We start from the raw sequence: 14,154 nt of genomic DNA, 5'->3' as shown, positions 1-14,154 counted from the left end.
TGGCAGTGGACCAGACCCTTACAGCCCCATGTCCGGTGCCCACCAGACCCTTACAGCCCCATGTCCGGTGCCCACCAGATTTACAGTGTATGGCAGTGGATCAAGCCCTCACTGCCCCATGTCCGGTGCCCACCAGATTTACTGCCACATGTCCGGTGCCCACCAGATTTACTGCCACATGTCCGGGCTTCTCCTTCCTATCACAGCTGCTCACTTGGCTTCTGCTCTCCAGAAATGATCTCAGAATGCAGTTTGATTGCGCCTTCAAAACCACAGAAATATAAGCGCGGAGCAGCGAGCTCAGATCCAGAGTGAGCGCTCCCAGCAGAAATTGACACCACATGGAGAAAGGGCCTAATTGCTGCAAGAAAGGGAAGAGGGGGCGCAGAGTGGGGGGCTGTCAGAAAGTTCCCATCACCTCATTCATCCCCCGGTTACAAATAAAGCAAATGCTCAAGAGTATAAAAAGGCAAGAAAGATAGCGGAGTGTTAGGAGGAGAATGGCGGGGGTGTTAGGAGGAGTATAGCGGGAGTGTTAGGAGGAGTATAGCGGGAGTGTTAGGAGGAGTATAGCGGGAGTGTTAGGAGGAGAATAGCGGGGGTGTTAGGAGGAGAATAGCGGGGGTGTTAGGAGGAGAATGGCGGGGGTGTTAGGAGGAGAATAGCGGGAGTGTTAGGAGGAGAATGGCGGGGGTGTTAGGAGGAGAATGGCGGGAGTGTTAGGAGGAGAATAGCGGGGGTGTTAGGAGGAGAATGGCGGGGGTGTTAGGAGGAGAATGGCGGGAGTGTTAGGAGGAGAATAGCGGGGATGTTAGGAGGAGAATGGCGGTGGATGTTAGGAGGAGAAGAGCGGGGGTGTTAGGAGGAGAATGGCGGGGGTGTTAGGAGGAGAATAGTGGGAGTGTTAGGAGGAGAATAGCGGGAGTGTTAGGAGGAGAATAGCGGGGGTGTTAGGAGGAGAATGGCGGGGGTGTTAGGAGGAGAATAGCGGGAGTGTTAGGAGGAGAATGGCGGGGGTGTTAGGAGGAGAATGGCGGGAGTGTTAGGAGGAGAATAGCGGGGGTGTTAGGAGGAGAATGGCGGGAGTGTTAGGAGGAGAATAGCGGGGATGTTAGGAGGAGAATGGCGGTGGATGTTAGGAGGAGAAGAGCGGGGGTGTTAGGAGGAGAATGGCGGGGGTGTTAGGAGGAGTATAGCGGGAGTGTTAGGAGGAGAATAGCGGGAGTGTTAGGAGGAGTATAGTGGGAGTGTTAGGAGGAGAATAGCGGGGGTGTTAGGAGGAGAATAGCGGGGGTGTTAGGAGGAGAATGGCGGGGGTGTTAGGAGGAGAATGGCGGGGGTGTTAGGAGGAGAATAGCGGGAGTGTTAGGAGGAGAATAGCGGGGGTGTTAGGAGGAGAATAGCGGGGGTGTTAGGAGGAGAATGGCGGGGGTGTTAGGAGGAGAATGGCGGGGGTGTTAGGAGGAGAAGAGCGGGGGTGTTAGGAGGAGTATAGCGGGGGTGTTAGGAGGAGAAGAGCGGGGGTGTTAGGAGGAGTATAGCGGGGGTGTTAGGAGGAGAAGAGCGGGGCTGTTAGGAGGAGAATAATGGGGGTGTTAGGAGGAGAATGGCGGGGGTGTTAGGAGGAGAATAGCGGGAGTGTTAGGAGGAGAAGAGCGGGGGTGTTAGGAGGAGAATAGCGGGGGTGTTAGGAGGAGAATAGCGGGGGTGTTAGGAGGAGAATAACGGGGGTGTTAGGAGGAGAATGGCGGGGGTGTTAGGAGGAGTATAGCGGGAGTGTTAGGAGGAGAATGGCGGGGGTGTTAGGAGGAGAAGAGCGGGGGTGTTAGGAGGAGAAGAGCGGGGGTGTTAGGAGGAGAATGGCGGGAGTGTTAGGAGGAGAATAGCGGGGGTGTTAGGAGGAGAATAGCGGGGGTGTTAGGAGGAGAATGGCGGGAGTGTTAGGAGGAGAATAGCGGGGGTGTTAGGAGGAGAATAGCGGGGGTGTTAGGAGGAGAATGGCGGGGGTGTTAGGAGGAGAATGGCGGGGGTGTTAGGAGGAGAATGGCGGGGGTGTTAGGAGGAGAAGGGCGGGAGTGTTAGGAGGAGAATAATGGGGGTGTTAGGAGGAGAAGAGCGGGGCTGTTAGGAGGAGAAGGGCGGGAGTGTTAGGAGGAGAATAATGGGGGTGTTAGGAGGAGAATAGCGGGGGTGTTAGGAGAATAGCGGGGGTGTTAGGAGGAGAAGAGCGGGGCTGTTAGGAGGAGAATAATGGGGGTGTTAGGAGGAGAATAGCGGGGGTGTTAGGAGAATAGCGGGGGTGTTAGGAGGAGAAGAGCGGGGCTGTTAGGAGGAGAAGAGCGGGGGTGTTAGGAGGAGAATGGCGGGGGTGTTAGGAGGAGAATGGCGGGGGTGTTAGGAGGAGAAGAGCGGGGGTGTTAGGAGGACTATAGCGGGAGTGTTAGGAGGAGAATAGCGGGGGTGTTAGGAGGAGAATAGCGGGGGTGTTAGGAGGAGAAGGGCGGGAGTGTTAGGAGGAGAAGAGCGGGGGTGTTAGGAGGAGAAGAGCGGGGGTGTTAGGAGGAGAAGGGCGGGAGTGTTAGGAGGAGAATAGCGGGGGTGTTAGGAGGAGAATGGCGGGGGTGTTAGGAGGAGAATAGCGGGAGTGTTAGGAGGAGAATGGCGGGAGTGTTAGGAGGAGAATAACGGGGGTGTTAGGAGGAGAATGGCGGGGGTGTTAGGAGGAGAATAGCGGGGGTGTTAGGAGGAGAATAACGGGGGTGTTAGGAGGAGAATAACGGGGGTGTTAGGAGGAGAATGGCGGGGGTGTTAGGAGGAGAAGAGCGGGGGTGTTAGGAGGAGAATGGCGGGAGTGTTAGGAGGAGAATGGCGGGGGTGTTAGGAGGAGAATAACGGGGGTGTTAGGAGGAGAAGAGCGGGGGTGTTAGGAGGAGAATAATGGGGGTGTTAGGAGGAGAATAATGGGGGTGTTAGGAGGAGAATAGCGGGAGTGTTAGGAGGAGAATAACGGGGGTGTTAGGAGGAGAATGGCGGGGGTGTTAGGAGGAGAATGGTGGGGGTGTTAGGAGGAGAATAACGGGGGTGTTAGGAGGAGAATAACGGGGGTGTTAGGAGGAGAATAACGGGGGTGTTAGGAGGAGAATAACGGGGGTGTTAGGAGGAGAATGGTGGGGGTGTTAGGAGGAGAATAACGGGAGTGTTAGGAGGAGAATAATGGGGGTGTTAGGAGGAGAATAGCGGGAGTGTTAGGAGGAGAATAACGGGGGTGTTAGGAGGAGAATAACGGGGGTGTTAGGAGGAGAATAACGGGGGTGTTAGGAGGAGAATAACGGGGGTGTTAGGAGGAGAATGGCGGGGGTGTTAGGAGGAGAATAGCGGGAGTGTTAGGAGGAGAATAACGGGGGTGTTAGGAGGAGAATGGCGGGAGTGTTAGGAGGAGAATGGCGGGGGTGTTAGGAGGAGAATGGCGGGGGTGTTAGGAGGAGAATAACGGGGGTGTTAGGAGGAGAATAGCGGGAGTGTTAGGAGGAGAATAACGGGGGTGTTAGGAGGAGAATGGCGGGGGTGTTAGGAGGAGAATAGCGGGGGTGTTAGGAGGAGAAGAGCGGGGGTGTTAGGAGGAGAATAGCGGGGGTGTTAGGAGGAGAATAGCGGGGGTGTTAGGAGGAGAATAGCGGGGGTGTTAGGAGGAGAATAGCGGGGGTGTTAGGAGGAGAAGAGCGGGGGTGTTAGGAGGAGAATGGCGGGGGTGTTAGGAGGAGAAGAGCGGGGGTGTTAGGAGGAGAATAGCGGGGGTGTTAGGAGGAGAATAACGGGGGTGTTAGGAGGAGAAGAGCGGGGGTGTTAGGAGGAGAAGAGCGGGGGTGTTAGGAGGAGAAGAGCGGGGGTGTTAGGAGGAGAATAGCGGGGGTGTTAGGAGGAGAATGGCGGGAGTGTTAGGAGGAGAATGGCGGGGGTGTTAGGAGGAGAAGAGCGGGGGTGTTAGGAGGAGAATAGCGGGGGTGTTAGGAGGAGAATGGCAGGGGTGTTAGGAGGAGTATAGCGGGGGTGTTAGGAGGAGAATGGCGGGAGTGTTAGGAGGAGAAGAGCGGGGGTGTTAGGAGGAGAAGAGCGGGGGTGTTAGGAGGAGAAGAGCGGGGGTGTTAGGAGGAGAATAGCGGGGGTGTTAGGAGGAGAATAACGGGGGTGTTAGGAGGAGAATAACGGGGGTGTTAGGAGGAGTATAGCGGGAGTGTTAGGAGGAGAATAACGGGGGTGTTAGGAGGAGAATAGCGGGGGTGTTAGGAGGACTATAGCGGGGGTGTTAGGAGGAGAATGGCGGGGGTGTTAGGAGGAGAATAACGGGGGTGTTAGGAGGAGAATGGCGGGGGTGTTAGGAGGAGAATGGCGGGGGTGTTAGGAGGAGAATAGCGGGGGTGTTAGGAGGAGAAGGGCGGGGGTGTTAGGAGGAGAATAGCGGGAGTGTTAGGAGGAGAATGGTGGGGGTGTTAGGAGGAGAATAACGGGGGTGTTAGGAGGAGAATAGCGGGAGTGTTAGGAGGAGAATAACGTGGGTGTTAGGAGGAGAATAGCGGGGGTGTTAGGAGGAGAATAGCGGGGGTGTTAGGAGGAGAATGGTGGGGGTGTTAGGAGGAGAATAACGGGGGTGTTAGGAGGAGAATGGCGGGGGTGTTAGGAGGAGAATGGCGGGGGTGTTAGGAGGAGAATAGCGGGGGTGTTAGGAGGAGAATGGCGGGGGTGTTAGGAGGAGAAGAGCGGGGGTGTTAGGAGGAGAATAACGGGGGTGTTAGGAGGAGAATGGCGGGGGTGTTAGGAGGAGAATGGCGGGGGTGTTAGGAGGAGAATGGCGGGGGTGTTAGGAGGAGAATAACGGGGGTGTTAGGAGGAGAATGGCGGGAGTGTTAGGAGGAGAATAGCGGGGGTGTTAGGAGGAGAATGGCGGGGGTGTTAGGAGGAGAATAATGGGAGTGTTAGGAGGAGAATAGCGGGAGTGTTAGGAGGAGAATAGCGGGGGTGTTAGGAGGAGAATAGCGGGGGTGTTAGGAGGAGAATGGCGGGGGTGTTAGGAGGAGAATACAGGGGTACCAGGAGGAGAAGCGCAGGGTCTTCAGAGGAGAATGGCGGGGGTGTTAGGAGGAGAATGGCGGGGGTGTTAGGAGGAGAATAGCGGGGGTGTTAGGAGGAGAATAGCGGGGGTGTTAGGAGGAGAATAGCGGGGGTGTTAGGAGGAGAATGGCGGGGGTGTTAGGAGGAGAATAGCGGGGGTGTTAGGAGGAGAATGGCGGGGGTGTTAGGAGGAGAATAACGGGGGTGTTAGGAGGAGAATAGCGGGGGTGTTAGGAGGAGAATAACGGGGCTGTTAGGAGGAGAATAGCGGGGGTGTTAGGAGGAGAATGGCGGGGGTGTTAGGAGGAGAATGGCGGGGGTGTTAGGAGGAGAATGGCGCGGGTGTTAGGAGGAGAATGGTGGGGGTGTTAGGAGGAGAATAGCGGGGGTGTTAGGAGGAGAATAATGGGGGTGTTAGGAGGAGAATGGCGCGGGTGTTAGGAGGAGAATGGTGGGGGTGTTAGGAGGAGAATAGCGGGGGTGTTAGGAGGAGAATAATGGGGGTGTTAGGAGGAGAATGGCGCGGGTGTTAGGAGGAGAATGGTGGGGGTGTTAGGAGGAGAATAGCGGGGGTGTTAGGAGGAGAATGGCGGGGGTGTTAGGAGGAGAATACAGGGGTACCAGGAGGAGAAGCGCAGGGTCTTCAGAGGAGAATGGCGGGGGTGTTAGGAGGAGAAGAGCGGGGGTGTTAGGAGGAGAATAGCGGGGGTGTTAGGAGGAGAATAACGGGGGTGTTAGGAGGAGAATGGCGGGGGTGTTAGGAGGAGAATAACGGGGGTGTTAGGAGGAGAATGGCGGGGTGTTAGGAGGAGAATAACGGGAGTGTTAGGAGGAGAATGGCGGGGGTGTTAGGAGGAGAATAACGGGGGTGTTAGGAGGAGAATGGCGGGGGTGTTAGGAGGAGAATAATGGGGGTGTTAGGAGGAGAATGGCGGGGGTGTTAGGAGGACTATAGCGGGAGTGTTAGGAGGAGAAGGGCGGGGGTGTTAGGAGGAGAATAATGGGGGTGTTAGGAGGAGAATAGCGGGGGTGTTAGGAGAATAGCGGGGGTGTTAGGAGGAGAATGGCGGGGTGTTAGGAGGAGAATGGCGGGGGTGTTAGGAGGAGAATGGCGGGGGTGTTAGGAGGAGAATAATGGGGGTGTTAGGAGGAGAATGGCGGGGGTGTTAGGAGGAGAATGGCGGGGGTGTTAGGAGGAGAATAATGGGGGTGTTAGGAGGAGAATAGCGGGGGTGTTAGGAGGAGAATAGCGGGAGTGTTAGGAGGAGAATACAGGGGTCCCAGGAGGAGAAGCGCAGGGTCTTCAGAGGAGATTACAGCTGTGTTCACAGCCCCCCGCAGTCAGCAGAAGATTTTATGGGGCAGTTTGGGGTTACTTTATTATTTGGCAGTGGTTTGGGGGCTCAGAGGAGAAGGTCCAGATGTTGTACGAAATGTGGTGGAAACAAGCTGTAAAACCCCCAGCCATAAAAGTGCAATAGACATAAATGGGGGGTCTGCCGTGCCACATCTGCTGCACCCAGCTGTGTGTTCCCACTTCTGTCATCGCCCTCAGGAAACTCAATACACTGATTTCACCCCAATTAGGCCGGGACGTCGGAGCGCAGGCTGCCACGGCTGCTGGAGCGGCTGAAGGCTTAATTGGCCTCTTTATAGCCCAGAATTGTTGCTCCCCTTAGGCGCAGGCTCCCACCGGTGACAACCTCACCCCAAGTGTCAGCCACCACTGATGTCACTTATCTCCAGGGCAGACAAATGGATCAGGAGGGCAACTGGACCCCACTGAAATCAGCAAGATGGCCTCCAAGAAGGAGACTGTGGGTGTCCAGACTTGTCGGGGGCCCAGAGCAGGAGATGTTCTCTTAAAGGAAGTTTCCAATTTGGTCCAGAATCTTTACACAATGTCACATCTTAAATCTACCTGTATATTACGTCTGGTACTCCAGTCACTGCCAGAGCTGCAGTCACAATGGTGTCCATTTAACACTGCATTATTGGAGCTCACATGACAACAAAATCCGATTCCACGGTTAACCTGGAAAAGAATGACCACAGCTCTGGATGTAACTGGAGCAAAGGATGTGATGTAACTACAGATGTGAAGTGCAGCTCTGGATGAGAATGGAGTATAACTTAATTTAACAGCAGAATTTTGAGTGCAGCTCTGCATATGACTGAAGTATAATATGATATAGCAGCAGAATTGTGATTGTACTGTAGCTCTGGATGTGATGTAACAGCAGAATTAAGAGTACTGCTCTGGATGTGATTTAACAGCAGAATTAGGAGTGCTGCTCTGGATGTGACTAGAGTATAAGATGTGATGTAACAGCTGAACTGTGAGTGCAGCTCTGGTGTGAATGCAGTATAAGATGTGATATAACAGCTGAATTGTGAGTGCAGCTCTGGAGGTGAATACAGTATAGGATGTGATGTAACAGCTGAACTGTGAGTGCAGCTCTGGTGTGAATACAGTATAGGATGTGATGTAACAGCTGAACTGTGAGTGCAGCTCTGGTGTGAATGCAGTATAAGATGTGATATAACAGCTGAACTGTGAGTGCAGCTCTGGTGGGAATGCAGTATAAGATGTGCTATAACAGCTGAACTGTGAGTGCAGCTCTGGTGGGAATGCAGTATAAGATGTGCTATAACAGCTGAACTGTGAGTGCAGCTCTGGGTCTCAGGATAAGTCATGTGATGTGTTTGCAGGACTCTTCCATGTCACATGCAGATTTTGCACTTGGTATTCAGGATTTGGGTGCTGATTAGTTCTGGGGGTGCCAGTGCTTGCGTTCGCCCTGTAGGGTGCTGCAGTGCCATCTCCTTCTCCCCTCCTCGGATTATGCTACAGAGCTGTGCTCCCCACTGTGTCTCCTGGAACTTTCTAGAACGTCTCTGTCTTCTCCACAGGTGACAGAAGCTGCCAAGACCTTACTGGACTCTGGGGAGACGTTGCCTCCTGCGCTGGTGGCCAAGCTGCTCAAGTTCCAGTTCCTGAACATCAAACAGAAGGATCTGCAGAGGAGGGAGGCAGAGAAGAAGGTACAGTAGGTGCTCCAGGCTCCCACCTACCTGCTGCCATGCTTTCTCTGCCGTATGAGTCCTGGTTATTGTGAGGGAGGGTGAGTGACATTAACCGCTGTGGTCGGAGGGGCCTGGACAACATAGAGGACGGTGTACCGGAGGATTACAGGAGGCCAGATGTCAGACACGAGGCAGAGGAACCTGCAGACATGACTCCAGATAGAACATGCTATCACCTGGAGATGGATAGATAGATACCGCGCCGAAAAGGGGCAACACTAGACAAAAGGTGGCGAAAGAGGGAGGTTCAAGCCCAATGGGACGCGACTATTGCCCAAATAGACAAAAATAGCAAAAAGGCAGCACTCATATATAAAAAATACAAAAGACTTATTCACTCATGTAGGACGCTACATTTCGGCTCAACACTAGAGCCTTTCTCAATCTAGATAGATATGATTATACCAGTGGTCCCTCAAGATACAATATTAATGGGTTCCAGGAGGACCATTGTAAGTGGAGTAATTGGTTCCAAAGCCCCAGAATGTCATCAAAAATAAGAGAAAATGAAGATTTAAGAACAATAAGCAGATAAGTAAGACCGATAATACAAGTCCTTACATATAACAGTCAGGAATAGCTGATAACTAGCAACTAATACAGAGAAGTGACCTTGATTGGTTGGATCTGAGTCTGAGACATCGTATGGTGAAAATATTGTATCCTGAGGGAGCACTGTACATATAAAGATAGATTTAAATTGATTTAGTTAGATTTAATTGTACTACTATTTCTATGCTCTACCTTAGCTGCCAGAAGACAAATTGAAACAGAAGGCCACAAAGAGTCCTAAAGCTAAACCTTCCAGTGCAAAGGGTTCTGCAAAAGCGAAAGGGAAAAAAGCTCCAGATGCGCCACCTCCTATAAAGAAAGACACCGATCTCAAACGTAGAGGGGAAGAAGAAGACACCAACATGTATATAGGCAAGTAGAATGTAGGAGATTTTCTACTGTAAGTAACACTAACTGCTATAATACTGCCTCCTGTGTACGAGAATATAACTACTATAATACTGCTCCTATGTACAAGAATATAACTACTATAATACTGCTCCTATGTACAAGAATATAACTACTATAATACTGCTCCTATGTACAGGGATATAACTGCTATAATACTGCCTCCTATGTAGAAGAATATAACTACTATAATACTGCTCCTATGTATAAGAATATAACTACTATAATACTGCTCCTATGTACAAGAATATAACTACTATAATACTGCTCCTATGTACAAGAATATAACTACTATAATACTGCTCCTATGTACAGGAATATAACTACTATAATACTGCTCCTATGTACAAGAATATAACTACTATAATACTGCTCCTATGTACAAGAATATAACTACTATAATACTGCTCCTATGTACATGAATATAACTACTATAATACTGCCTCCTATGTACAGGAATATAACTACTATAATACTGCCTCCTATGTACAAGAATATAACTACTATAATACTGCTCCTATGTACAGGAATATAACTACTATAATACTGCTCCTATGTACAAGAATATAACTACTATAATACTGCTCCTATGTACAAGAATATAACTACTATAATACTGCCTCCTATGTACAAGAATATAACTACTATAATACTGCTCCTATGTACAAGAATACAATTACTATAATACTGCTCCTATGTACAGAATATAACTACTATAATACTGCTCCTATGTACAAGAATATAACTACTATAATACTGCTCCTATGTACAAGAATATAACTACTATAATACTGCCTCCTGTGTACGAGAATATAACTACTATAATACTGCTCCTATGTACAAGAATATAACTACTATAATACTGCTCCTATGTACAAGAATATAACTACTATAATACTGCTCCTATGTACAGGAATATAACTACTATAATACTGCTGCTATGTACAAGAATATAACTACTATAATACTGCTCCTATGTACAGGAATATAACTACTATAATACTGCCTCCTATGTACAAGAATATAACTACTATAATACTGCCTCCTATGTACAAGAATATAACTACTATAATACTGCCTCCTATGTACAAGAATATAACTACTATAATACTGCTCCTATGTACAAGAATACAATTACTATAATACTGCTCCTATGTACAGAATATAACTACTATAATACTGCTCCTATGTACAAGAATATAACTACTATAATACTGCTCCTATGTACAAGAATATAACTACTATAATACTGCCTCCTGTGTACGAGAATATAACTACTATAATACTGCTCCTATGTACAAGAATATAACTACTATAATACTGCTCCTATGTACAAGAATATAACTACTATAATACTGCTCCTATGTACAGGAATATAACTACTATAATACTGCTGCTATGTACAAGAATATAACTACTATAATACTGCTCCTATGTACAGGAATATAACTACTATAATACTGCCTCCTATGTACAAGAATATAACTACTATAATACTGCCTCCTATGTACAAGAATATAACTACTATAATACTGCTCCTGTGTACAAGAATATAACTACTATAATACTGCTCCTATGTACAAGAATATAACTACTATAATACTGCTCCTATGTACAAGAATATAACTACTATAATACTGCTCCTATGTACAAGAATATAACTACTATAATACTGCTCCTATGTACAAGGATATAACTACTATAATACTGCTCCTATGTACAAGAATATAACTACTATAATACTGCCTCCTATGTACAGGAATATAACTACTATAATACTGCTCCTATGTACAGGAATATAACTACTATAATACTGCTCCTATGTACAGGAATATAACTACTATAATACTGCTCCTATGTACAAGAATATAACTACTATAATACTGCTCCTATGTACAAGAATATAACTACTATAATACTGCTCCTATGTACAAGAATATAACTACTATAATACTGCCTCCTATGTACAGGAATATAGCTACTATAATACTGCTCCTATGTACAAGAATATAACTACTATAATACTGCCCCTATGTACAAGAATATAACTACTATAATACTGCCTCCTATGTACAAGAATATAACTACTATAATACTGCTCCTATGTACAGGAATATAACTACTATAATACTGCTCCTATGTACAAGAATATAACTACTATAATACTGCTCCTATGTACAGGAATATAACTACTATAATACTGCTCCTATGTACAGGAATATAACTACTATAATACTGCTCCTATATACAAGAATATAACTACTATAATACTGCCTCCTATGTACAAAAATATAACTACTATAATACTGCTCCTATGTACAAGAATATAACTACTATAATACTGCTCATATGTACAAGAATATAACTACTATAATACTGCTCCTATGTACAGGAATATAACTACTATAATACTGCTCCTATGTACAGGAATATAACTACTATAATACTGCTCCTATATACAAGAATAGAACTACTATAATACTGCCTCCTATGTACAGGAATATAACTGCTATAATACTGCTCCTATGTACAAGAATATAACTACTATAATACTGCTCCCTATGTACAAGAATATAACTACTATAATACTGCTCCTGTGTACAAGAATATAACTACTATAATACTGCCTCCTATGTACGAGAATATAATTACTATAATACTGCTCCTATGTACAAGAATTTAACTACTATAATACTGCTCCTGTGTACAAGAATATAACTACTATAATACTGCTCCTATGTACAAGAATATAACTACTATAACACTGCTCCTATGTACAAGAATATAACTACTATAATACTGCTCCTATGTACAGGAATATAACTACTATAATACTGCTCCTATGTACAAGAATATAAATACTATAATACTGCCTCCTATGTACAAGAATATAACTACTATAATACTGCTCCTATGTACAAGAATATAACTACTATAATACTGCTCATATGTACAGGAATATAACTACTATAATACTGCTCCTATGTACAAGAATATAACTACTATAATACTGCTCCTATGTACAAAAATATAACTACTATAATACTGCTCCTATGTACAGGAATATAACTACTATAATACTGCTCCTGTGTACAAGAATATAACTACTATAATACTGCCTCCTATGTACAAGAATATAACTACTATAATACTGCTCCTATGTACAAGAATATAACTACTATAATACTGCCTCCTATGTACAGGAATATAGCTACTATAATACTGCTCCTATGTACAAGAATTTAACTACTATAATACTGCTCCTGTGTACAAGAATATAACTACTATAATACTGCTCCTATGTACAAGAATATAACTACTATAACACTGCTCCTATGTACAAGAATATAACTACTATAATACTGCTCCTATGTACAGGAATATAACTACTATAATACTGCTCCTATGTACAAGAATATAAATACTATAATACTGCCTCCTATGTACAAGAATATAACTACTATAATACTGCTCCTATGTACAAGAATATAACTACTATAATACTGCTCATATGTACAGGAATATAACTACTATAATACTGCTCCTATGTACAAGAATATAACTACTATAATACTGCTCCTATGTACAAAAATATAACTACTATAATACTGCTCCTATGTACAGGAATATAACTACTATAATACTGCTCCTGTGTACAAGAATATAACTACTATAATACTGCCTCCTATGTACAAGAATATAACTACTATAATACTGCTCCTATGTACAAGAATATAACTACTATAATACTGCCTCCTATGTACAGGAATATAGCTACTATAATACTGCTCCTATGTACAAGAATATAACTACTATAATACTGCCCCTATGTACAAGAATATAACTACTATAATACTGCCTCCTATGTACAAGAATATAACTACTATAATACTGCTCCTATGTACAGGAATATAACTACTATAATACTGCTCCTATGTACAGGAATATAACTACTATAATACTGCTCCTATGTACAAGAATATAACTACTATAATACTGCTCCTATGTACAAGAATATAACTACTATAATACTGCTCCTATGTACAAGAATATAACTACTATAATACTGCTCCGATGTACAAGAATATAACTACTATAATACTGCCTCCTATGTACAGGAATATAACTACTATAATACTGCTCCTATATACAAGAATATAACTACTATAATACTGCCTCCTATGTACAAGAATATAACTACTATAATACTGCTCCTATGTACAAGAATATAACTACTATAATACTGCTCATATGTACAAGAATATAACTACTATAATACTGCCTCCTGTGTACGAGAATATAACTACTATAATACTGCTCCTATGTACAAGAATATAACTACTATAATACTGCTCATATGTACAAGAATATAACTACTATAATACTGCTCCTATGTACAGGAATATAACTACTATAATACTGCTCCTATGTACAGGAATATAACTACTATAATACTGCTCCTATATACAAGAATATAACTACTATAATACTGCCTCCTATGTACAAGAATATAACTACTATAATACTGCTCCTATGTACAAGAATATAACTACTATAATACTGCTCATATGTACAAGAATATAACTACTATAATACTGCTCCTATGTACAGGAATATAACTACTATAATACTGCTCCTATGTACAGGAATATAACTACTATAATACTGCTCCTATATACAAGAATAGAACTACTATAATACTGCCTCCTATGTACAGGAATATAACTGCTATAATACTGCTCCTATGTACAAGAATATAACTACTATAATACTGCTCCCTATGTACAAGAATATAACTACTATAATACTGCTCCTGTGTACAAGAATATAACTACTATAATACTGCTCCTGTGTACAGGAATATAACTACTATAATACTGCTCCTGTGTACAGGAATATAACTACTATAATACTGCTCCTATGTACAAGAATATAAATACTATAATACTGCCTCCTATGTACAAGAATATAACTACTATAATACTGCTCCTATGTACAAGA

At 45.1% G+C, this 14,154-nt stretch overlaps 1 protein-coding gene across 1 annotated transcript in view; it reads left to right on the top strand.

The window, feature by feature from the left end:
* Positions 1–14,154, top strand: part of SPAG17 (sperm associated antigen 17) — a 179,964-nt gene that overhangs the window by 83,995 nt on the left and 81,815 nt on the right. Inside the window, exons 4-5 of the mRNA XM_040422795.1 lie at positions 8,020–8,151; positions 8,943–9,117. Coding sequence (XP_040278729.1) covers positions 8,020–8,151; positions 8,943–9,117 — 307 coding nt within the window. The remainder of the gene's footprint in view (positions 1–8,019; positions 8,152–8,942; positions 9,118–14,154) is intronic.

This window comes from Bufo bufo, chromosome 3 (assembly GCF_905171765.1).
Source record: "Bufo bufo chromosome 3, aBufBuf1.1, whole genome shotgun sequence".
Taxonomy (NCBI): domain Eukaryota; kingdom Metazoa; phylum Chordata; class Amphibia; order Anura; family Bufonidae; genus Bufo; species Bufo bufo.
The sequence above is the reverse complement of the archived record's forward strand: the minus strand, read 5'-3'. Positions and strand labels throughout refer to the sequence as shown.